The sequence below is a fragment of the Gorilla gorilla genome, chromosome 7, assembly GCF_029281585.2.
Source record: "Gorilla gorilla gorilla isolate KB3781 chromosome 7, NHGRI_mGorGor1-v2.1_pri, whole genome shotgun sequence".
Taxonomy (NCBI): Eukaryota; Metazoa; Chordata; class Mammalia; order Primates; family Hominidae; genus Gorilla; species Gorilla gorilla.
Window position 1 is genome coordinate 113,317,416 of NC_073231.2, and position 26,618 is coordinate 113,344,033.

At 37.3% G+C, this 26,618-nt stretch overlaps 1 protein-coding gene across 2 annotated transcripts in view; it reads right to left on the bottom strand.

The window, feature by feature from the left end:
* ANGPT1 (angiopoietin 1) overlaps positions 1 to 24,667 on the bottom strand; it is a 254,245-nt gene extending 229,578 nt beyond the window's left edge. Inside the window, exon 1 of one of the 2 annotated variants that reach the window (XM_019032972.4) lies at positions 23,888 to 24,667. In XM_019032972.4, coding sequence (XP_018888517.1) covers positions 23,888 to 24,184 — 297 coding nt within the window. In that variant the 5' untranslated portion in view covers positions 24,185 to 24,667. The remainder of the gene's footprint in view (positions 1 to 23,887) is intronic. The other variant, XM_004047428.5, reaches the window with a different exon arrangement.
* Between the last annotated feature and the right edge of the window lie 1,951 nt (positions 24,668 to 26,618).

Consider the following 26,618-nt stretch of genomic DNA (forward strand, 5'->3'; position numbering starts at 1 on the left):
CCACTTGCTATATGATGAAAAGCATTTCACAGTTTGCTATTACAGAATTCACATGCCTGCAAACATGTAATGACCCAATTGAAAACACAAGGTCAGAGTCAGGTTGTCTAAAAAAAAAGCTCATATGAGACATCTTGGTGAGCAAATAAATATCACTTAATATACCTTAATGCCTCTCAGACAGACTCTTAGTACTTAAATTATTCTTCACTGAATTTGTTAATAATTTTATTTTCAAAATGGAACCATAGAGCTTTACTTTTTCAGTAGGATTCACTCAATTCTGAAGGATCAAACAGACTTAAAAGAATAAAATCATGCCTTTAGGTAAATATGTATGTAACACTAATGGAACAGTGCAGTGTATATCCTGCCCGATAGTATTGTCCTGTACAAGTGTGTCTGTTTAAGTGGACACAAGTCACAATGTAAGGCTCATTACCCTTAGACTTAGTAAGTAATTTAACTCAAGTCCTGAACATTCTCTGCTGTAAAACCTGCAAAAGCATAGGGATTTGCAAAGGGAACGGGAATGGGAATGTGAGACAAATGAAACTGAATTGACCAATAACAGGTTCTGAAATTGAGGCAATAATTAATAGCCTACCAACCAAAAAAAGTTCAGGACCAGATGGATTTACAGCCAAATTCTACCAGAGGTACAAGGAGGAGCTGGGACCATTCCTTCTGAAACTATTCTAAACAATAGAAAAAGAGGGAATCCAACGTAACTCATTTCATGACGCCAGCATCATCCTGATACCAAAGCCTGACAGAGACACAACAAAAAAAGAGAATTTCAGATGAATATCTCTGATGAACATTGATGCAAAAATCCTCAATAAAATACTGGCAAACCGAATCCAGCAACACATCAAAAAGCTTGTCCACCATGATCAAGTGGGCTTCATCCTGGGATGCAAGGCTGGTTCAACATATGCAAATCAATAAATGTAATCCAGCATATAAACAGAACCAAAGAAAAAAACCACATGATTACCTCAATAGATGCAGAAAAGGCCTTTGACAAAATTCAACAGCCCTTCATGCTAAAAACGCTCAATAAATTAGGTATTGATGGGACATATCTCAAAATAACAAGAGATATTTATGACAAACCCACAGCCAATATCATACTGAATGGACAAAAACTGGAAGCATTCCCTTTGAAAACTGGCACAAGACAGGGATGCCCTCTCTCACCACTCCTATTCAACATAGTGTTGGAAGTTCTGGCCAGGGCAATCAGGCAGGAGAAAGAAATAAAGGGTATTCAATTGGGAAAAGAGAAGTCAAATTGTCCGTGTTTGCAGATGACATGATTGTATATCTAGAGAACCCCATTGTCTCAGCCCAAAATCTCCTTAAGCTGATAAGCAACTTCAGAAAAGTCTCATGATAAAAAATCAATGTACAAAAATCACAAGCATTCTTATACACCAACAACAGACAAACAGAGAGCCAAATCATGAGTGAACTCCCATTCACAATTGCTTCAAAGAGAATAAAATACCTAGGAATTCAACTTACAAGGGATGTGAAGGACCTCTTTAAGGAGAGCTACAACCCACTGCTCAACGAAATAAAAGAGGACACAAACAAATGGAAGAACATTCCATGCTCATGGATAGGAAGAATCAATATTGTGAAAATGGCCATACTGCCCAAGGTAGTTTCTAGATTCAATGCCATCCCTATCAAGCTACCAATGACTTTCTTCACAGAATTAGACAAAACTACTTTAAAGTTCATATGGAACTAAAAAAGGGCCTGCATTGCCAAGGCAATCCTAAGCCAAAAGAACAAAGCTGGAGGCATCACACTACCTGACTTCAAACTATACTACAAGGCTACAGTAACCAAAACAGCATGGTACTGGTACCAAAACAGAGATATAGGCCAATGGAACAGAACAGAGCCCTCAGAAATAATACCACATTTCTACAACCATCTGATCTTTGATAAATCTGACAAAAACAAGAAATAGGGGAAAGCATTCCCTATTTAATAAATGGTGCTGGGAAAACTGGCTAGCCATATGTAGAAAGCTGAAACTGGATCCCTTCCTTACACCTTATACAAAAATTAATTCAAGATGGATTAAAGACTTAAACATTAGACCTAAAACCATAAAAAGCCTAGAAGAAAACCTAGGCAGTACCATTCAGGACATAGGTATGGGCAAGGACATCATGTGTAAAACACCAAAAGCAATGGTAACAAAAGCCAAAATTGACCAATGGGATCTAATTAAACAAACAGCTTCTGCACAGCAAAAGAAACTACCATCAGAGTGAACAGGCAACCTACAGAATGGGAGAAAATTTTTGCAATCTACTCATCTGACAAAGGGCTAATATCCAGAATCTACAAAGAACTCAAACAAATTGAGAAGGAAAAAGCAAACAATCCCATCAAAAAGTGGGCGAAGGATATGAACAGACACTTCTCAAAAGAAGACATTTATGCAGCCAACAGACACATGAAAAAATGCTCACCATCACTGGCCATCAGATAAATGCAAATCAAAACCACAATGAGATACCATCTCACACCAGTTAGAATGGCGATCATTAAAAAGTCAGGAAACAACAGGTGCTGGAGAGGATGTGGAGAAATAGGAACAATTTTACTCTGTTTGTGGGACTGTAAACTAGTTCAACCATTGTGGAAGACAGTGTGGCAATTCCTCAAGGATCTAGAACTAGAAACACCATTTGACCCAGCCATCCCATTACTGGATATATACTCAAAGGATTATAAATCATGCTGCTATAAAGACACATCCACATGTATGTTTATTGCGGCACTATTCACAATAGCAAAGACTTAGAACCAACCCAAATGCCTATCAATGATAGACTGGATTAAGAAAATGTGGCACATATACACCATGGAATACTATGCAGCCATAAAAAAGTATGAGTTCATGTCCTTTGTAAGGACATGGATGAAGCTGGAAACCATCATTCTCAGCAAACTATTGCAAGGACAAAAAACCAAGCACCGCATATTCTCACTCATAGGTGGGAAATGAACAATGAGAACACTTGGACACAGGAAGGGGAACATCACTCACCAGGGCCTGTCATGGGGTGGGGGGAGCAGGGAGGGATAGCATTAGGAGATATACCTAATGTAAATGATGAGTTAATGGGTGCAGCACACCAACATGGCACAGGTATACATATGTAACAAACCTGCACATTGTGCACACGTACCCTAGAACTTAAAGTATAATAATAAATAAATAAATAAATAAATTTGAAAGCACCTTAGGATCGTCGTTTCCTCCTCACATTTAGAAAAATGAGAATGGAATCAATCTCATGTTATGTAATATTAAGAATTCCTTGTAAAGTCATCTGAAATTAAACAGCTCCATATGACACAAATGCAGAAATATTTGCTTTTTTAAAATTTAGTACGTATTGCCTGAGCAAAGCACTCTTGTGATGACCCCAGTTCTAAAATCCTAGTATTATCTTTGATGAAGACTTCTGGTTTATTTTTATTTACTTATGTTCATTATGATTTTCCCCTCAGAATTCAACGTTTTCCCTAGTTCTCTAGCTGCTTCTCCATCCTTTTATCTGCTTGCTTATTTCTGTATTACTTTAAGGAAGTGTCAGGGCTGTGTGGGCCACTCTCCATAGCACCCCAGCTTCCAATTATCCACCCTTGCATAATGCAACCACAGAATCCAAACCCGTTGTTTCGCTACTACTACTGTTTATGCCTATGTCCTTTAAAAGTTTGACAGTAAGTTTCTATCATTTTATTTGTCACCTTACCTGTAAAATTCCATTCCCTAAAACTGAATTGCCTGACCTATCACACCTACTCATTCATTTATCCCTGCAGTCATATGTCCATTCACCTCTCCATCCATTCGTTTATTAACTACAATATGGAGGATGGAGCGGGAGAGAGTTAGGGAATTTGTTGGGTCACAGTTTGCACAAAGTTAAGGAAGAAAAATAAATCATGATATTGTAACAGAACTGCTACATTTAGACCTGGCTGGAACATAAAGAACAGTGGAGAAATTGTGAAAGATGAGACTGGAGTAGTAAGCCAGGGCCAGCTTATAAAGATAGATTTAAGAGTTTGAACTTCATTCTGAGGGTACCATGGGTCCGTGTGTTTTCACTACGGCAATGTCATGATTGGTTCTAAATTTTTGAAAAGCTCTGGCTGTCAATATAATTTGCACTGGGATAGATATTAAGATCTTGTGAAGTAATTTCATACTTATCATCTCACATAATCATAACTTCATTAATCTCTCTCTCCAGTATTTATTCCTGCTTTCTTTGCCACATTAAGTCTTGGAGAAATTAACCTTGATTTTATATCCTATGAAACTAGCTCATTCACTTACCTTCTGTTTTATAACTTACTTCTGTTCATCTCAAACAAAATTTCTTATATGTATTTCTTCCTTTGAAAAAAAAGAATAAAATTAGCCAAGGATTTCGGACTACCCCTACCCAATTTCTTTCTCTGTAATTCTCCGTTTTGGGTGCTTTCAACATAAGTCTTTACATGAAAGTAAAGACAAGGGAAAGTAAGAAATAAAAATTGGTATAAAATGAATAAATGACCATGACATGAGTAAAGTAAATTGAGAGCTGGTCTTACAGGAAGAAAGCTGCTTCGGTAGTAAAAAAATGAAGTTACCAATGGAAAAATCCTGTTCCAAAATATTTCTCCTGGTTTTTTTTTTTCTACAATATTCTGCTACTATTTCTAAAGATCTTTTTATATTTGTTTTCCCTGCAACAGTTATTTTGAAAAATAATGAAAATTTTAATATGGTCAAAATTTCATGGAGTCAAGATCCCATCTGTTTTACATCACTCCTGCTTCTTCTATTTGGCCTCAGTCTAAATATACCTATTCAAAAAAAAAAAAAAATCTGCCGGGCGTGGTGGCTCATGCCTGTAATCCCAGCACTTTGGGAGGCTGAAGTGGGCAGATCACCTGAGGTCAGGAGCTCGAGACCAGCCTGGCTAACATGGCAAAACCCTACTCTACTAAAAATACAAAAAGTAGCCTGGTGTGGTGGTGCACGCCTGTAGTCCCAGCTACTTGGGGAGGCTGAGGCAGGAGAATAGATTGAACCTGGGAGGCAGAGGTTGCAGTAAACTGAGATCGCACGGCTGCACTCCAGTCTGGCCAACAGAGCGAGACTCCATCTCAAAATAAATAAATAAATAAAGATTGCTTTGATTATAAAAGTGTCAATGCTTATATTGTACAATACACATAATCTTCATAAAAGAGAAAATGTTTAAAACTCTTCAATTTTTTCATTAAAAATTATTCATTGTGAATGTTTTGGGTATGTGCCCTGTCAATAGTTTTATGTGCATGCCTACAAATGCACAGTGATCTTCCACCCACGCCGCACACAAACTCAGTGCTATAACATACATACAGCTTTTATAAATTGAGGACAATAACAGTATGTGTGTATAGAGTTGTGAGAATCAAATAAAATAATATCCTAAAGTATCTGTCCCAGAGTTTGGTTCATACTAAGTGCCCAAAATATTAGCTATTATTTCAGTTATTCAGGTATATAACCTACTTGTTCACACAACATCTGGTGGGCATCTTCTCTTTTTAAAACATGATTTTAACAGTTGCAGTCATGGGGTCACTGAAGACATGATCTTTTGTCAGAGGGTCCCGGATTGGAGTGTCTTAACGGTTCTGCCACTTACTGCTTGTGGGAGCTTGTATGTGATTTCCTTATTCAAAGACTGTGGGTAATGTTTATCTTCCAGATTTTTTTTTTTTTTTTTGCTTTGGGGATTAGAGATCATGTGTGCAAGGTATTGAAACAAATACCAAATAAATAATACCTATTGTTTCCTGTGTTCCTGCTATGGTGGCTGCAATGAGCATGTTCATATATGTTGCTTTTTCCTTCTGTTAAATTATTTCCTTGGGAATGATTCCCAGAAATTGAATTATTGAGTTAAAAGATTTGAAAATAGCTATGTTCTTTGTATTTACTGTTATGCTCTTTTCCAAAAAGTTTCAACCAGTATGTAATGTAATAAGCAAAGCACCTCATATATTTAAAGAATGTTCCTATACCTGTTTCATTCAAGTCCAGATTCTATGCTCATCACTTAAGAAGGGGAAAATCTGGGATAGATTTTACTGCAGGAATTTCAAACCACTGGGAACTGAACAGATGGTGCTAACTCATTTTACATTTGAGAGATTACCAGTCAGCCATGCTCAGTAACAGCTTTCAGAAACATCTGGATTCAAACTTACAGCCTAAACATGACAGGTTAAGTAGCATAGAGTTATAAAATAACTTCATGACTAGATTCTCAAAAATCCAAATTCCCAGAGATTTTTACGATTTTAATGATCAGAAAAATTTCAAACAATGTAAGCATTAAGAATCACATAAACTATATAGTACTTCAATTTGATATTGTGGAATTCAGAGTGTGGATGGTCTATGAAGCTTTTAAAAATACTATTCTGTAGATATAAAAATACTAACAACAATTTTACTCAAAGGAGCACAAAAATATATGCAGTCTTCCAGTTATATTTATTAAATCTTACTAAACTTATGTGAAACTGAAATAGTTAACTTTTTGAGAATAGACAGAGGCAATAAAAAATTTGCCTAAAAACCAACACTTATGACATTTTTATCCATGTCATAAGTCTTACTGGAATGCAATCTTCTGGAAGGCAGACCTCAGGTCTAATACATTGTTTTTCAATGCCTGTTATAGTGATAGGCACTGCATGTATGCCTAAGTAAATGGTGACTGTTCCAGTCACTACTATTGATTTAATATAAAGGGGGGTCTTCAAAAAGCTCATGGAAAGTGCATAATATTAAAAAAGCTATGCATGGGTTTAAAAATGTTTGCACCAAAATACATTTGTACTAACTTGTAACCTATCTGAACAGGATCTAGTTTGAGGCACTAAGAAGAATAAGGTATCTATTTGAAAAGAGCCCTTATTAAAACAACATAAATTCTGCTAAAATTGAAGCAAGAACAAACATCAAATTCATGGTGAAGTTTGGTTGGAAGAATGGTGAAATCATTAATGCTTTACAAAAATTGTATGGGGACAATGCTCCAAAGTAATCAGCAGTTTACAAATGGATAACTCATTTTAAGGGACAAGAAAATGTTGAAGATGAAGCCTGCAGCAGCACACTATCCACACACATAGAATTTTTTCTTTGTTTATGCCCTAATTGAAGGGGATCGATGACTAACAGCATGAACAATAGCCAACATCACAATCATTTCAATTTATTTGGCTTACACATCTGACTGAAAAATTAAAATTGAGCAAATTTTCCACTCAACTTCATGGGTACAAAACCATATAACCTCGATCAACTATAGACAAGAGCAGAGTTTTCAATGGAAATTTTAATTTAAACAAGTGGGATTGAGATCCTAAAGCATTTATTTGAAGAATTGTAACAGGAGATAGAACATGGCTTCACCAATATGATCCTGAAGATAAAGCACAATCAAAGCAATGGCTACTGAGAGGTGGAAGTGGTCCAGTCAAAGAAAGAGTGGACCAGTCAAAAGCAAAGGCCATGGCAATAGTTTTTTTGGATTTTATTTGTTGACTTTCTGGAGGACCAAAGAACCATAACATCTGCTTATTATGAGAGTGTTTTGAGAAAGTTTGCCAATGCTTAGCATAGAAACATCCAGAAAAACTTCAGCAGAGTCCTTCTTCACAACCACAATGCTCGTGCTAATTCATCTCATCAAACAAGGACAATTTTGCAAGACTTTCCATGGAAAAGCATTAGGCATCCACCTTACAGTCCTGATTTGGCTCTTTCTGACTTTTTTGTTTCTTAATCTTTAAAAATCTGTAAAAGCGGCCAGGCGAGGTGGCTCATGCCTGTAATCCCAGCACTTTGGGAGGCTGAGGCAGGTGGATCAGGAGGTCAAGAGATCGAAACCATCCTGGTCAACATGGTGAAAGCCCATCTCTACTAAAAATACAAAAAATTAGCCAGGCGTGGTGGCGGGCTCCTGTAGTCCCAGCTACTTGGGAGGCTGAGGCAGGAGAATCACTTGAACCTGGGAGGCAGAGGTTGCAGTGAGCCAAGATTGCACCACTGTACTCCAGCCTGGCAACAAAGCAAGACTCCGTCTCAAAAAAAAAAAAAAAAAAAAAGAAGAAGAAGAAAAGAAAATCTGTAAAAGGTACTATATTAGTCCAATCTCATGCTGCTATGAAGAAATACCCGAAACTGGGTAATTTATAAAGAAAAGAGGTTTAATTGACCTGCAGTTCCACGTGTCTGGGGGGAGGCCTCAGGAAACTTACAATCTTGGCAGAAGGCATCTCTTCACAGGGCTGCAGGAAAGAGAATGAGTCCCGAGCAAAGGGGGAAGCCCCTTATAAAACCATCAGATTCTGTGAGAACTCACTCACTATCGTGAGAACTCACTCACTCTCGTGAGAACAGCATGGGAAAACTGCCCCCATAATCGAATTCACCTCCTATGAGGTCTCTCCCACAACACGTGGGGATTATAGGAACTACAATTCAAGATGATATTTGGGTGGGGGCACAGCCAAACCATATCAGGTACTTATTTCCCTTCAGTTAATAATGAAAAAAAGACTGCATTGATATGATTAAATTCCTGGACCTTCAGTTCTTTAGGGATGGACTAAGATGGCTGGTATCACGGCTTATATGAGTGAGTTGAACCTAATGGAGCTTATGTTAAGAAATAAAGTTTACATTTTCATTTTTATCTTTCAATTATTTTCTTCCATGAATTTTTTGAAGTTCCGTCATATTACCCTTCAAATTTAGTAGTTTGTAACAACTATTTGATTATGTTCATTGGGCTGTCAGACTCTATGAGTCACGATTTCAGAAAAGGAACTGTAGGGATGGGTTGTTTCTACTCCATGATGTTCTGGACCTTTTCCAAATCTAGAGATAGTGCAATGGGTGGGGACCAGAAAGCTTTGAAGGCTCATTTGCTCACATGTCTAGAGCCTGAGTTGAGGTGACTCAAATATGGAGACTCACTAACCACAGCATCTACACATGCCTTCTCCATGTGGCTTGACTTCTTCACAACACCATGGTCTTGGGGTATATGGACTTCTAACACAGTAGCTCAGCGTATGAGTATTGTAGTGCACAAGACGGGAATTCAATTCCCTTTTATGGCCCAGCCAGATTCAAGGGGAGGGGAACTCTTCATGAGAGGGTGGCATATAAGACAGGAAGTGCTATTATAATCATTTACCATCTAGTCCTGTTCTCTACCTATTACTTGTACTTTTTCTACCTTGTTAAATTAAAAAAGAAATAACTGTATTTCTTTACATAGCTTTATTACTCAAATATGGTGAGGCGGGTGTGTTTTGTTCTAACTTTTAAAAACTATATATAATTTTTTAAACTCTATGTTCCTTAAAGATTCCAGAACACCTCCACTGAATGAATGGGTTGGAATGATGTATCCTTCTGATGAAAATCAGAGGAGGAACAAACATACGTTAATCTCATTTTTCACAAGAGGATATTTTGTATCTGACTAGAAAAGGAGCTTTCCAAATATTTGGTGAATTATTTGGAACATTAAAAAAACTTTAAAATAGGCTTATAGAGTTTATTTGAATTCTTAAGTTGTTTATGATATCTTTTTGGCCATAATCTTCAAAATTAGATCCAATGGAAGACATTTCAAAATAGTAGGATACTATATAGAGATAATTTATGTTCAGGGTAATTCATTTCCCTAATGACCTTTTCCTTGCAAATTGCACAAGTTTGATTTGTGAACTCAAAGTATGTAAGCTTTAGTCTCATATGAAACATAACAGTCATAAAATAAAAATTTCTTTTTCCCCTTTGACAGGAAGACTTCTTAGTTTCTCTCTATATTCAATTCTCAGTTAAGAGCTTTCCTTGTTGAAGGCTGAGTATGAGATTTCCACTGCCATTGTCAGCTTTTATCATTTATTTGAACCAAGGTCTCTTTAGTACGTTAGTTTATCTTGACTGTCAGTAAGAGATACTGACAGTTTCACCTTCACAAGTGTTTATTAATTTTCTTTTCTTTTTTTCTAAGCATAGACTGGAGATCAATGACTACTTTTTTCATATTCTTATCATACTGAGGAACTTTTAAAAAAATTCAAAACATATATGGCATAAGGTCTTTTAAGTGATGACTGTTCCCCAGAATATTACAAATAGTACCCAATTTATTAATGTTGAAGATGTTAAATGATTCTCCTCTATTGACTATATTTTATTTTTTATTTGTTTTTTAGCTGAAAGAAATATAAGAAATACAACCTAATACTGTAATGAAGTGTTCCTGAACAAAAATACAGATAAGCTATTTTAAAACATTATCTTTATTTGTATGCTCATATCAGGATAACTCCAACTAAGGCAATTTGTCTAAGTAGCTCATTTATTTAAAAAGAAAAGTAAAAATAGCAATGAATTATTTGCCTCTGACATATTTGTGAAAGTTTTTTAAGAATTGTGCTGGGATGGGAAAGATGCCTAGGAAGCATTTTCCCTAAGAGCATCAGGCTTCTTACAGCAATTTATACACATGTATGGTAAATTATTCTCATTGCCAAAGACGGTTATTTAGTATGGATAGATTCTCCAAAAACTTACAAGACATCATCATTCATCTGAATCTCTTCCCTGCTCCCCACCATTCAGAATTTGTTGTAATTTGTGAAAGAAAAGTGAAAGAGGCAAGAAGAGTGAAGAGCTTCAGATTTAACCACTCAGAGTATGGGTTCAAATTCTGCAATCTGCCTCAAAGTAAATATGTAACCTCTTAAAAATCATTTGACTTTAGTGGCCCTCAGTTTCCTTATCTGTAAAGTGGGTTTGATAATACCTGCTATGTATTAAAATATTTGTTTGGGTGATGACACTGTTTACCAAGGTAGATTTATTAATACCTTATTTTTAAAAAGCATTCTTTATTTTTTCTTTTTGTTTTTGGAGATAGTCTCACTCTGTCACCCAGACTGGAGTGCAGTGCCACGATCCCAGCTCACTGCAGCCTCGACCTCCCGGGCTCAAATGATCCTCCCACCTCAGCCTCTAGAGTCACTGGGACTACAGGCATGTGCCAGCCACCATGCCAGGCTAATTCTTGTATATTATTTTGTTAGAGACAGGGTTTCACCATGTTGCCCAGGCTGGTCTTGAACTTTTGGGCTCAATCCACCAGACTTGGCCTCCAAAAGTGATGGATTACAGACATGAGCTACTGTGTCTGGCAGAAAAGTCATTTTCATACTTGCTATGTGGCAGAACATCCAGTATCTATCGCTCTCTTTGCACATAAATTATTTTGTGCCGAAAGCAATAGCAATTTCTTTGGCAGAAAATGTGATTATGTTATATCAGTAGATAATCATGTGTCTCATGTAATGCAAGAGGTACAACTAAACGTGAGAGGTCACTTCCCAGCTTCCTTTAATATGTATTTGCTGTATTGTTAGCTATCTCCTGAGAGATGACAAATATCACACACAATAGATGGAAGATGACAAACATGGAGACAATGAAGTGAGAAATCCTTAAAATCAAGAAAATTGTACTCTATAACTTAATAGTTTCCCGCACACTGGGGAAAGGTCTCTGTTATTCAGCATTAGCACAAGTATCCTTTAGACAACTTCACTGACCAAACAGTGGCCCCCAAACAGCTTGAGCAATACAGCATGTGTTGATTGATGAACACATCCCAACAGTATCTACTGGGCACCTGCAATGCCCGCACACCACACATTGCTTGTGCTCAGCTTTCAATAGAGAGCGCAGGTCAAGCAAGTGAATATGCGCTGAGTTGTTTGTTGTTGTGCTGTTTTAATAGGTTTTGGTTTACCTCACCATGCAAAGGTGGGTGAAAAGAATGACTGAAATCTATTTTGTCCCCACCCTGCTTTGTCCTCTTTGGGTCTCTATGGAGAAGAATGGACAGGGAGAATTTAGGGTAGCTTAGAGCCTCCCTGTCTCATGCAACTGATACTCAGCGAAGGAAGCAGTGACCCTCAAAACCCAAATTTTGAGTGGCCAGGCCTCCAAGATCAGACAAAACGAGAGGAAGAACTATCACAATTGTCTACAAGTAGCAGTGTTCTTGGCTTGGGCCCAAAATACCAGGAATATTTTCATTAATAGGGACAATGATAAATAAAATAGGAAGTGAGATAAGAGGTCATTGCCTAAGGAAACAAGGTTTTTCTTCTCATTTTTACAACTCTCCAAATGACCCACAAAAGGAAGTGCAGGCAAATAATATTTTAAGTTCCAGAATGCGCTTTCACTTTTCCAAGCAGGATTGCCTACAGATAAATCCAAGAGGGAGGTCATTACATTGAATGGAAGATATTTATAATAGGCGGCTTCGCCCCATGTAAAGCAATTGTAAGCCTTTCTTTGTGTTTTAGAAGTTTTTAGATAAATAGTCAGACTCAATTAAGCTCTATAACTTCAAGAGATGGTGCTTCTAAGGAATTACACAGTAGGGACTGCAGACGTGGGATTCTGCGGTCTGTTAACAGGCCTGTGGGAGGGCTGAGAGAATCAGCTATTGTGCTTCAATCAGCAACAGAGCCTACAGTGCCACCGTCAATTTAACCATGGAGCTTTAGAGTGCGGATGGGGACAAATGGCTGTGTGAAACAGAACTTGAGAAAGGGGCAACACATTTAGTATGAAAGAATTAAGGGTTTAGACACAAAGACAACTACAGAAAAATTTTTTAGAAATAGGCTTAAGGTTTGAGGATTGACAAGAGGAGACATGGCAAACGTTGCTGCAGCTAATCTCATATTTGGTTAAGAGCATAGGTCATAGAGCCAGACTGCCTGGGATTGAGTGCTGGCGCATAAATTTAACTACTGCGTAATCCTGGGCAAGTTACTTCCACTCTCTGTACCTGCCTCAGTTTCCTCATTTGCCACGTGAGGCAATTATAACACTATCTACCTCACATTAGCTTTTGAGGTATTCAATGAATTAACACATGTAAAGTTTTTCCAATGGTCTCAATAGTTTTGAAAAAGTGCTCAATATTTAACTAACACCGTACCCAGAACTTCCCCTAGTAATAAGTAGTATTTACTCAACACCTACTAGGTGACAGAACTTATGCAAAGTAATTTATGTGTATTATGCTTGCACTTAATAACTCTATGGCATAGATACTATTATCACCTCAATTTCACCCATAATGAATTGCAGCACAGAGCAGTGAAGAAGCTTGCCCAAGGTTACACAGCAAGTCAGTGGTGCTATCAGCATTCAAATCCAGGCAGTTTGACTCTAGGCATGACACACTTCATCACTGGGCTGTACTATCGTTAAACTTGCCATAGGAAATAGTGGACACAAACAATGTCCTTGCTTTTAAGTCTGTTTCAGTGGGTTTAGGCTTCTCAACAACAGGGGTTTTAGTGAATTTCTTACATCTTCCTAGTACCTTGCAGACCACCTTGGCTGAAGTGCATATTTGATTAGGTAACTGGCTAACTGGTTTCCTGCCCTTTGTTAATTGCAGGTGCTAAGCTCTATGACTCCTGCCTGTATCCTAAAAGCGCATGACAAAACTCATGCCATCCCTCATGGAGCAGTCCTCCTGACACTGCTATAGTCCCCCGTCCCTCACTGTGTCACCCCTCCCCCATGTCCCAATAAAGGGACAGTCACTGGTCTCTCTGTTCATTCACCTTCCCTGTCGTCCATCCTCTTTGCAGCACTCCCACTCCATGGCCAGCATGGGGAGGATCACAGGAGACTTTATTAAAAACAATAATGGAGGAGACAAGAGAAATAAAAAGGAGAGACAGGCCTGGAGGTCCCTTTGAATCTTTTTGTCTTGCCTGGTCTGAGGGCTGCCTTGCCACCTCTGCTTTCCTGCTTTTAATCTCAGAAGTCTCTGACGTGCAGAATGAGCAAAGTGGGGGTTGAAAAAAGCAAACCATTTGGAAGCCAGAAAAAATATTAGAACTTTCATTTCTAAAACAATAAGAAAGTTAATAATACATTCATATAGGGCCTAACATTGGGGCCTTCGCACCATCAGTATATTAAGCGGCCGTGCGTCATTCATCTGCTAAAAAAAAAAAAAAAAAAAAAAAAGAAAAAAAGAAAAAAAAAAGCTCCAGAGAGCTAAAGAAATTGATGGGGCTGCCTCACTTGATTGTCCTCTTTCAGCACATTATGATATAGCACAGCTTTGGTGTATTTGGGAAAATGGACTCATGGATTATTTTATATAGTTTAAACTAAATTAATCTTTACAACATGGACAAGTGTCCTAAAAAACACAAAAATACTGGCACATGTGTACAAGAAAATAGCAGTTCTTGAGATTTCTATTCTTGGTAAGTGCCATGTATTAGAAGTAAAAAAACAAGGTTAGCTAAGTAGATCTAACAAATCATCAGAGAATTTTGAAAATATCAAAATTCCTCCTTGAAATTCAGATTTTCTTTCACTATTCTTGACAATGAATTCTGCTTGAAGTGAATAGTATCCTTTACAATATGAGGCAATCATCAAACACTACATTCTTAAGGTAAAAGTAGATAAGTGTACACTATCATACAATTGTATAATTAAAGGATTAGATAAATTACAGAATTTGCCGCTAATTAACCAAGAGTACTCTATTATCTTATCAAATTTGTGTCATGTGAAATATGGGTGGGCCTCAGTATTTTAAGAGTCTAAAACAATCTGCATTTGTTTTTGAAATTTACAATTGGTACCCTTAAACTGCTTTCTGTAAGGCAGATTTGGATGTTCTTACAACAGCTTGGCAACAAATTCAAACTATCAAATGTAATGTTTCTTTGTGCCCACCAGTAGCTAGGTTTGGGCAGCTTTACCTAACTAATATTTGATTATTTGAAAGTTTTCTTGCAGCTATTTTGAAACTATGTTCCTTTGGACATATGGGATGCCCTGAGGAATGCTCTTGGAGGGCCAAGGGAAGAGGGTTTAGAAGGAGGCCTCATTCCACTTCTTCTGTAACCTCTCCATTTGTTTCTAGATATTAAGCTTCTGCGGAATAATTCATTTGAAAATTAGGTTCAATTGCCAAGAATTATTTAAAATTCATCAGTTCATTGATTCAAAAATATTGTCTTTATTATTGACATTTTAAGTTATTAAATATTCAACTTATTCAATAAACCCATTCATTTATTCTACAAGCATTAGAACAACTATCACCTTATACCTTTGTTCTTATTATTTAAAAACTGAGTAGAATTAGAAAATAATAAGAAGACTGATAATACTGGTAATAAGGTTACAATTCTCACCCCTTATATCTGTGCAATTAAAATAAGGTGGATGTCAAGACCTGCTTGATGGGGCAAACCTTGGGCTACAATAAAAACCTACTGAACTTTAATCTAGTCAGCTCTATGTCAAGAGTGAAGACAAGAACACTGTTAAAATGTTTTATGAAATCCTGGGGCTATCTTTCATCTTTAAGGGTTTAGAGAAGAATTATAATTTGGGATTTTAAAATATTTATTGGTTCTCTGGGAATGGAAAGTCTCCAATAATCTTGAAGGGTCAAGCATTGTAATTTAACTTATTTAACCTTCAGAAACAAAGTGGAGACTACCAATAAAGCATACTCCTTCCTAATGAATAGAGCTACACACATCACTAAACTTTATAATATGCCATCCTTCAAAATTATCATAAGCCATTTCATTGAAATTTATAGTAAGTTTACCTATCTGATGCCAGTGAGTTTGGTCGCTTATAGGTACATATTACTAGTGATTTAAGATATTCAGATTTTTTTCACTTGCATTTTATTCATATTTCAGCTGCTGATTTACTTCAGACACATCTCAATGCCTGTGCTAATTTGCATGTTTTTTCAAGAGTTCAACACAAACTTAGGAAACACATTCCTAGATAGACCTCTAATAAGTGACCTGCACAGTCATGTAGTATAGTATAAACAAGTAACAACAGTTATCTTACTCTATATTTTTCAGTACTTACTGACAAAAGAAAAGATCTTCATAGGCCTAAATGCATTCTGGATGGAATTATTAGCTACTTTCTCTGTTCAAAATCACCTTTTCATTTGCTTGAAGGAAAGAATTCAGATATTTGAGCAGACAACTAAGACCAAATGAATCTAAAGCTCTCTCACCTCTAATTATTTCGAATTAGATAAGAGTATTCAGGTATAGATCCTACATGGAAATAGCCTCCAAATGTAAAGAGAAGATAATCCATGGAGGGCGTCATTCTTTAAAAACCTCTTTGATAAGAGAGGGGGCACATCTTTTGTACACATTGTAAGAAGATTTAAACATGGAGATGCCCTCCCTCCCTCAGACCATGGGGCCAAAAACAAAGGGGGTTTGGAATTTCCCAACTCCACCGCCAAAGATAATCTTGTATTGGGACAAAAGTCGAGGATGACTCAGAATGTAATTAGGATTGTGCATCTAAGCAAATGACACAATATAGCTTGCGGTATTAAAAAAAAAAAAAAAAAGAAAAGAAAAGAACACAAGGCCCAGGAAAAGGCTGCTAATGTATCCACACAGAGACAACGCTGTGGCAGAATGAAAACAAAACCTCCTTAATTAGCAAATTATAGCACAGGGGCTGATAAAACTCTGTGTTTTGTAGCTGAGCTACCCACTTATCGCTCCTCCCCTCTCATCATCTGCACAAGTGAGAGCACTTCTAATGTTTATACTTAAAACAAATGACAGGGGGGAAGGGTTTCTAATAAGAGGCTGAGCTGAAGCCCCATTTCTAAGAAAATAGAATGGCTCTAGTGTTTTGTCAGCATTCTTGCTAATGCCACAACCAACAGGATGAAACAGGCACATAGCACAGAAGATCCTGTAGCCCAGACTTGTTTATCCACAGGCTGCTGGTCTGTATTGTTATTCAGGTGCTTTTTCTTTTCTGATATGTATCTGCTTTAGGAATATTTCCCTGTTCTTGTGATGATGGGCAGGAAAAAGAAAAGACATGAAATTCCCTTGCTTGTGTGCCTCTAAAATGTCACCTCACAGCATGTCCAGACACCCAGCCAAGAAATGACTTAGTCAGGCTCTCTGCCAACTGGCATGAACCTGAAGATTACTGGGCCTCCTGGAGGGCGATCTTTTTCCCACACAACAAACCTTACAATTTACCTTGCAATGGTCCCAATACTAATACTAATTCCTCTTGCAATATAGGGCAGGGGTCAGCTAACTTTTTCTCAAAAGGGCTGGATATTAAGTATTTTAGGCTCTGTTGCAACTCCTCAATTCTGCTTTTGTAGTAGGAAAGCAGCCATAGACAACACATAAATGAATGAGTGTGGCTCTGTTCCAATAAAACTTTATTTACAAATGCACAGACAACATATAAAGGAAGGAATGTGGTTGTTCTTCAATAAAGCTTTATTTACAAACAGAGGTGGCAGGAAGGATTTGGCCCAAGGGCCATCACTTGTTGACCCTTGATAGAGAGGATAGAAACTCGGAATATTAATAAAATTTCTGCCATTATGTAGTTAAAAAGGTAATATGTAAAATATAGTTGCATCAAATTTCATCCATCAATTTGATTATAGTCCAAATCTGCTCATGGACTTCATTTATTTCCCTATTTATTAAAAAATAATAAATAGAGCCAACTATGCTGTAAGCATTGTGCTAGAAAAGTCAATCTGCTACCAGAAATGATAAAAAAAAGAAGAATAAATAAAAACTAGTGAACAAGACAGGTGCAGGATGTACCTCATAGAGCATAGTGTCTATGAAAATAGAGAGTCGCTCATTCTGCAAATATTTATTGAGGTTCTACCATGTGTCATCCACTCTTCTAGGTAGAAGGTATACTGCATCAACGAGATAGACAAGGATGCTGCTCTAATGGAGTTTGCATTCTTAGTAGGCGGAGACAGAATAAATAATCTGACGAACAATAAGTAACACAGCATTATGCAGTAGCAAGTACCATGAAGAAATAAAACAGTATAATAAGGTAGAAAGTCTCTTAGTAAAGTGGGGAAGGTGGTAGGTAATGGTGCTCAGAGATGTTCTGAGAAGACTGCTGAGTGAAGACCTGAATGAAGAGAAGTAGCCAACCATGCAAAGATCAGGGGGAAGAATTTTCTGAGCTGAGTAAACAGCTTGTAAAGTCCCTGAGGCAGGAATGAGCCTGTCTGTTGGAGAAATAACAAGAAGGCCAATGTCACTTGAGTGTCTGGAATGTCGTTTGAAGGTAGTAAGTGATGGGGCCAGTGAGAGGTGTGGGGCAGATCATATAAGACCTCCTGGTAAGAATTCAGATTTTATTCCTATGTAATGAGAAGTTGTAGGAGGATTTTAAGGGGGGGAAATGACATTCTTATTCATTTAAATTACATTAAGCCAATACCTTTATATGAGAGGAGTGCTATTAAAAGAAAGCTCAATGTGAAATGGTACAGTCAGGGGTAAGGAAGAACTGTAATTGCCCATAGAAACTCATAGAAAAGGACCTACTTGTCATAGCCCTAAAACCTGAGATCTCTCAATGGAGACAGTTTACCAAAAGGCTGTTATAACACTAACTGCCTAACTTCTGGGGCTGAAAGGGTTTTCTTTGGATCTTTTGATTCTAAAATGTAACAAGCAACCAATAATACCTAACCATTTGTTGAAAAGTTAATACAGATTCTGAAGGGCTCTTACTTGGCTTGAAAATCAGAGGTCTATTCTTCAAATGAAGTTGATGGAGACATTTCTACAACTCGATTTAAAAGATCATTATTTCTATTAATCTTTCTCAGCAACTGCTACTTTTCCCAATCTCTAGGCATAAATTGTGCATGTATCTTATTTCACGTTTAGTGACAAATTATTAAAATCATACTTACTAAATATCTACTTTATTTTTTTTGAGATGGAGTCCCGCTCTGTCATTCAGGCTGGAGTGCAGTGGTGCGATATCGGCTCACTGCAACCTCCGCCTCCTGGGTTCAAGCCATTCTCCTGCCTCAGCCTCCCTAGTAGCTGGGATTACAGGCACGCACCACCAGGCCCAGCTAAGTTTTTGTATTTTTAGTAGAGACAGGGTTTCGCCATGTTGGCCAGGCTGGTCTCGAACTCTTCACCTCAGGTGATCTGCCCGCCTTGGCCTCCCAAAGTGCTGGGATTACAGGTGTGAGCCACCACGCCCGGCCAATGTCTACCCGTTTCACACATTTAGGAAGTTCCCACAAATGTGAAAATAAAACACAAGAGCATTCTCTCTGACTGTTGCACAGCCACCACCGGCCACCAAAACAATAATATACCAGTGAGAATTAAGTTCTCATGTGCACATATTATACAGATGTATATTAATATAATTAAGTTCTCATGTGCACATATTATACAGATGCATATTATTATAATTAAGTTCTCATGTGCACATAGTATACAGATATATACATATTATACAGATGTATGCAGTAAATGGCTCCCTACTGTACTGAACAAGAAATACTAAGTTCTTGTGCTTATAGAAGTACAAAACATTATTGTACAAAGGAATATCTAGCTGACCCTCAAGTAGCCTAGTGCTAACATTTAAGCAAACTTTAGCATCTTAAAGTAGTTACAAGGTCCCTTAATTTTCACTATTTTATAGTTACCACTATACACTTGAGCACTTGATTTCTTAAAAACTGATTATTACGATAACAAAAAATTAATCCAGACCCTTAATGAACATGTTCAGAGGTATAAAAATGGATAAGCGACATTTACTACACTTGAGGAACTCACAGTCTAGGTGGGAAAACAAGCCTAGAAACAAACAATTAAAACAACCACCACAACAACTTTGAACTACAGCGTTAACATGATACAGTCAATGTACTGTGATGACATTTGAGAACTCAGCCTGGGAGGGTAACTGGAGTGTCGGTAGATTTCCTGGAGAAACTGGCAACAGAGCTGACCCTTAAAGAATAATTAAGAAGATGAATTGGAGTGACTAGAGAAGTTTTTGAGATTCTAGATTACTGGTTAAATATAATTTGAATAATTAATAACCACCTACTCTGGACCCAATATTGTTTTAACGAGTATTAGGACAAAAATAACCGTAGGTTATAGTCCTTGCCTATAGGACAACTTACAATCTATTGAAGAGGTAAGGTGTATACCTTGAATAAAATACTGACAGTAGACAGTAAAGTGCAGAATGCAATAGATAATGCATTCATTTTTTCATTTAACACATATTTATTGTATATCTGTTATAAATATGTTATATACTCTTCCGGGCACTGAGGTTATGACATTGGACAAACACACAAGGTTACTGGCCTCATGGAGGTCACATTCTAATGGATATTAACAGGGATTAATATATATGTAACATATGGGTTTAAAAAAATCGTCATCATCAATGTGTTTTGGGTAATAGCATTTCAAATCTTAACTCTGAAGAAAAGAATACAATATGCAAATAGGGGACATCCTTAACCAAAAAATGTTGTCAATAGAAAAACAGCTAAATAGTGCAGTAAAATCCTTGTATTTCTTAAAATATTCTGGATGGCAATTCATAATTATATTTTCCATTAATAGTCATCAATTTTAGCTAGTGTAAAATACTTATAGCAAATAGACTATTGTTTTCTGTTACAAGGCATTATTGACTCAATTTATTTAAACTTTTAACAAAAAAAGACATCATTTGGCAAAAGCAAAACAGATCTTCTAAGGATTCGCCAAATCTTAGGACATTATACATATTTAAATCTAAATATTTTAAATGTACATCTTTGTGAACTTTTTGAGATGTGGGAGACAGAAAACAATAGTTCATAAAGTACAGGATGTGGGCTAAATGTTTCACTGTCATAGAGAGGTAGGGAGAGATCATAAGAAAGTGACAAAGACACAGAGGCCAGCTGTATTTATCATTACTTATCTAAGAGCTGGTCACTCTCAGGTATTTACTATGACTTGCTAATAATTCCAAAAAGAGCTGTATTACAGAAGAGATCAAACCAGAAACACACCCAGGTGTTTCACAAAATAAAACTACGATGTTAGGCATATTATTCACACCACTCTTCCTGGTCTGAGATGCCACAATAATGCTATCAACCTACCTCATTTTAATCGACAAGTGATTATGGAAAGTTGATTTCTTTGAATTAAATCCATCACATCAAGAAAGCAGTGCCATAACAGTTCCAGTATTTATGGTGACCCACAAATCATGTGCCCCCTTGCATGCCTTGCTTCTCATCCTATTCAGTTGCAAGACCAGAAAAGTTGAGGAAGGAGGTTTCCCTCCATGGAAGGGGATGGATTAACATAATTATCATATAGCTTCATTTAGCGTTGATAACACATCTATTCTGCCTCGAAACCTTTCCTGATAGCGATGCCATGAGCTGCATAATAATCACTATGCTTTGATTAATTATTTTGCCAAATAAATGGATAAATTAATTTCACCTACATACACTGATAGCCTCAGTTTCTGCAGGGTGTTGCTTCTTTCTATGGCAACTACTTGGAATCAAAATAGAGGTAATACACATTGCAGTACTGAGCATACCAAATGGTTACAGTAAAAAGATTTCCATTTCAATTATCAGAATAAAAATATCACATGAAGTTTAGAACTTGGAGTGAAGAAAACTCCTAATTAAGGGAAACTTATGAAAGCCTTTAGCAAGTTCTTTGCTGAATGCATTTTTTGGTTTCTTGATCCTCCAACCAATCACATTGACAATGACAAAAGATATGCAAATTTAAACTGACAATAGTCAAGCCACATTGCTCTGACTCATACCAATAGGGACGTTTTCAGCATATATTCAGCTTGATTTTTACACTTGAAAGGGTCAATGTAACCAAAGAACATTTTAATAGTTATTCTTGGCTATAATCTGAAAGCTATCCCATAATCATTGACCAAGAACAATGCGAACAAGAATCAAATTTATTTTGCAAAATAAATTAACATATGAAACACGTGCATAATTTAAGCCCAGCAGAATTATGTGTTTACCCTGTCACTGCTGACTAATTGCATAGCAACAAGAAATATGCATTACTATGTTTGAATCACTATTTTGATTATACGCTTTAAGCAAACAAAACATTACGTTTTTGGTAGAATAGATCATTCAGGATAACTTGGGACTAAATTTTCCTTCCCGTTCCCTCAAAGAATCCAGACTAATATATAATGATTGAATTCTCACTAAAAACTATACGGATGGTGTACTGAAGAATAATAACAAGCTGTTCAACCAAAATCATTTGTTTACAATCGAAATAAATTTTACCAAAGAAAAATACAAACATCCTATTATAAACTACTACTGAAAGTAGTGCCTAAAATTTCAGCTACAATTGTAAAAAAACTGAGAGTTCTGTTTGCTTTTTATTCTTCTGCCTACCTACTGATTGCCTATTACAGTCCTATAGTCTGTAATAGAAAGATTACAATATCAGCTTTGGAAACTGTAGAACTACTAAGTTCCAGTTAATGTGTCAAATAAAATAACAGTGATCTTAGTTCAGTCCCTAGTGGACAAAAGTAGAATAACTATTACTTGGCATGATTCAGCAGGCAGTGACCTAAGCGAGCGTGACCACACAGGAACAAAATAGAGCATTTGTCCTTTCCCTATCTTTTATCTTTTTAAAGGGATTGCTCGGTTAACAGACTAACTTAAAGAAGCTTGACTGCATACCTATCTATATGTACCAAGTGAATCCATTAACAAGGGAGAGAAGCTTTTCACAAATTGAGACATTGCCTCCCTTCTAGTGGCATAGTCAGTTGAATATACTTATTCTCGGCTGCCTATTATTAAACAGAGTGCAAAGATAGAATGAATTGCAGAAGTGTGTTCATAATTTAATAGGCTTATCTTCAACAAAAACTTAAATGGTTTGTAGATAAATAACTGGATAAACTATTCGATTTGATTTCTATAAATTGAGATTACATTCATACTCAACATTAACATTCATCAAATAACATGGATACTTAAATTCGCCAGGTACTGTCTCTAACTACAATGCCCTGAGAAAGGAGGTATTTCAGGAATATAGAAGACCACATGCTGCGTTCAGCCCATATCTGCAGGTGCCTGTCTTCCTCAACAGCCAGCATGCCCTCATCGTGAGCGAGCAACCCCTTTCCGGCAGTTAACATTACAATGTATCTTTTTAATTTTTTTTCTCAAGGACAGAAGAAAAAAATATTTAACAGAAATCAGTCCTCTACTATTCTACCACTTGCTGAAATTAACAGTTCCCTTTACATAAATATACAATTTCTCCAACCAAATATCATATTTTATATTTACTCTCACTTCATGTTAATTTTTATAAAGGTTAAAAAAAACAAATACTTTGTGATGATTTGCCACCCCAGCGGCACAAAATTTTCTGGTGCAAAATCGATTTGATCTTATTAATTAGTATTGTCATTATTATTTATTTTTCACCAACTTGCTTAAGAGGTACATACTTTCTTAAGGTAGGGTTTTGACAGAGAGACCCTTAATGCTGAACTTTAGAAAAGAGAAACCAAAAATGTCATAAAATTTACCAGGGCTAGATCCACAAACGGGGTGCCCCCACACATTCATAGGTTTGCGCAAGCCCCCAAACCTTGGCTTACCCAGGAAGCCAAACCCAGACAGCCGTCTTGCTATTGCAAACACTGCCCCCCTGGAGCAAAAGGTAAATACACAAATGCTCCCCTAAGGAACTTTAAGTTAGCTGCTGTGCAAGAACGGAAAAAGCTCCGTGCTATTAGAAACTGAAAGCAATCACTTACTTTTTGCAGCCACTGAGTATAATTTTCCATCACATGTTCCAGATGTTGAAGTTTCTGGGAAGAGAAATCCGGTTCCACGTGTGGAGCATCTCTCTGCAAAGCGTTTGTGTTGTACTGGTCTGTCGTACTCTCACGACAGTTCCCATCGTGTTCTGGAAGAATGAAAGTGTAGGCACATTGCCCATGTTGAATCCGGTTATATCTTCTCCCACTGTTTTCTGGACTTCGGCGCTGATTGCTGCACCCTATGTGAGTCAGAATGGCAGCGAGGAAAGCAAAGGAAAGGAAAACTGTCATTGTACTGCCAGCACTCTCCTTCCGTGCCTCTCGCAAAACTTGCTCCTTTCTTCTGACCTCTAAAACTAGTTCTTTATTTCAGGTAAAACTGTTTGTTTGTTTGACTCTTTCCCCCTCAAAGAAAGCGTTTGAAGAAGAATCATACAAAACTAGCCATTTGTTAGCTTTGTTCTAAAATTTTAAAATTTTTTTATTTCACTGCAATGATGTTTTTCTTCGTTAAAACTTGAGATATTTATTGCATAGTAGCTGAGATTTATTGTTTCCTCTCTGTGTGACCGTTCAGCATGGAGCCTGCCTGAGTCAGCTGCGTGTACATATTCTAGACCCTTTCCTCTACCCTATCTGCTGCAGATCTGCTATTTTCTCCCAGACCTCAGTGAGTTTTATTAAGGTTGCACATCCAAGCCAAGCTGGAAGCAGGCAGCCTTTCACAAGATGACTTGACAGGAATGCATGAGTGTGCCCCTATACTAAGGATTGCTGATGGCTTAGGGCGGCGGGATCGTCTTACAAATTGGCTAGATGCGCATGACCTCGATCATGTATGGCCCTCCCGCCCCCTTCCGCAGACAATTGCCTTGAGCCTTTAGCAGATTCATGGCAAATCAATAAATAGAGCAGTCCACCTTAATACACTTTTGGTGTGCATGCTGACCTACTAAAATATAGCAAACTAGCAGTATGTTTTTAAAGTTACTATTTAGTCGAGGGACCCTAAGAAGAAAACTGGCATAATGTCCAATGAAATTATTTTTGATAGAGAATGATAAATCCATATCATTATTAAATGTCTTTAAAAAACATGTATTCTTGACTCTGAGGAAAAATACATTAAAAAACAATTTTTACAGATGGTATTCTTTCATTGTATTCACTTAGACTTTTAGGAGTTGAAGAAAATAATCAGAGAGGATCAAATTAGCAAGAAAATTAGCATCATTTGTTGCTCAAAGCAATATGTTGCACAAAGCAATATAGTATGTGCATATTAAAGAGGGTTATCTAAGTACCTTTTGGTATAGGGGTCTTAAATGAAACTGGTGTCCTGATCAGAATGCAACCCTTCATGTTCTGTGTATATAAATTGAGCAACTTCCCTACAAAAACAATGTGGCTACAATTTAAAGCAGTGGCTTGAGAATTATTAATTCCTGTGGTATATCCTAATCCTGTATTTTACAAGGATCTCTTTGGTGGCTATGGCTGTCTTTAACACTGGTGTGGAAGTTCCACATAAAAACCTCCTGTGGCTGCACAGACATACTATGTGAGAACAAGCATATATCAGGTGTGCTAACAGCCAGCAATGGGCTGTACAGGAGACATCTCTGTGCTTCTGTGAAGGAAGAAAGAAAAATTATCAGAAGATGATTTCCCAAAGGCAGCGTATAAACATTTGAACAAAGGGACCCCTAAACATAAACAGGCAATAATTGTAGAATTTAGGGAATGGCTTTGAGATCTTTACTAGATGCAGAAAACCTGAATTATGAGTTGGGATTTTCATTAGGAACTGGGAGGGCTTTTAGGCAACTGCAGTCATGGTGTAAAAACAGAAGCCACAGCTGTCATCTCCCATGTCCTGGAACAAGAACAGGGCAGTGGGTGAAGGTCCGTAGTGGTTAGAGACGGGCATTTAGGGAGAAGTTAGAGGAGAGGTCAAAACAAATTCCAGAACAAATGCGATTTACTTGGAGAAAGAAACCTTGCCGAGATTCATCAGTCCTTTCCACACCAAATAACAAATTTCTGATTGGACAGATATGGAAGCAAGTTATGCCAAACACAGCAATAAAATATTTGAACCACTTTTGCAGCCTCTTGAACTTTTGCGTGTCTCCTCATTGAGTCATGTATCACTCCTGTGCAACAATAATAATGGCATGCATTAAGACCTTACTGTTTTCCAGGCGAAGCACTCCTTACACACTATCTCACTTAATCATTCCAACAAACCTAAGATCACGGATATTATGTTTAACCCCATTTTATCAATGGGAAAACTGAGTCACAGAAAGGCTAACAGGATGTAATTCACAGAGCTGGCAAGTGATGGCGCCAGTATGTGAACTCAGGCAAACTGACTCAGAGCCTGTTTCAAACCACCAGGCCAGCCTGCTTTTGGAAATCTCTGCAAGGAATGAAAGCAATTTCAAAAGCGCTCCAGCTGCATTGATTTACAGTCCTAAACCAGGAGAAGTGACGTACCTAGAAGAAAAAGCACTGTTAAAACCAGAGTATCTCTCCAAAGTGATTCAGGCCTTTTCCAGCACACGCGTGCGCACGCACACGCACACACGCACACACACAGTGACAGGTAACCTATGCACAGCCACAAAGATGCAGTGCACTGGCAAAATGCAGGTTGTCTAAGAACGCTTTCCAATAATGCTTGATTTGAAAATTATCCATGAAAAGAAGAGAGTCCAAA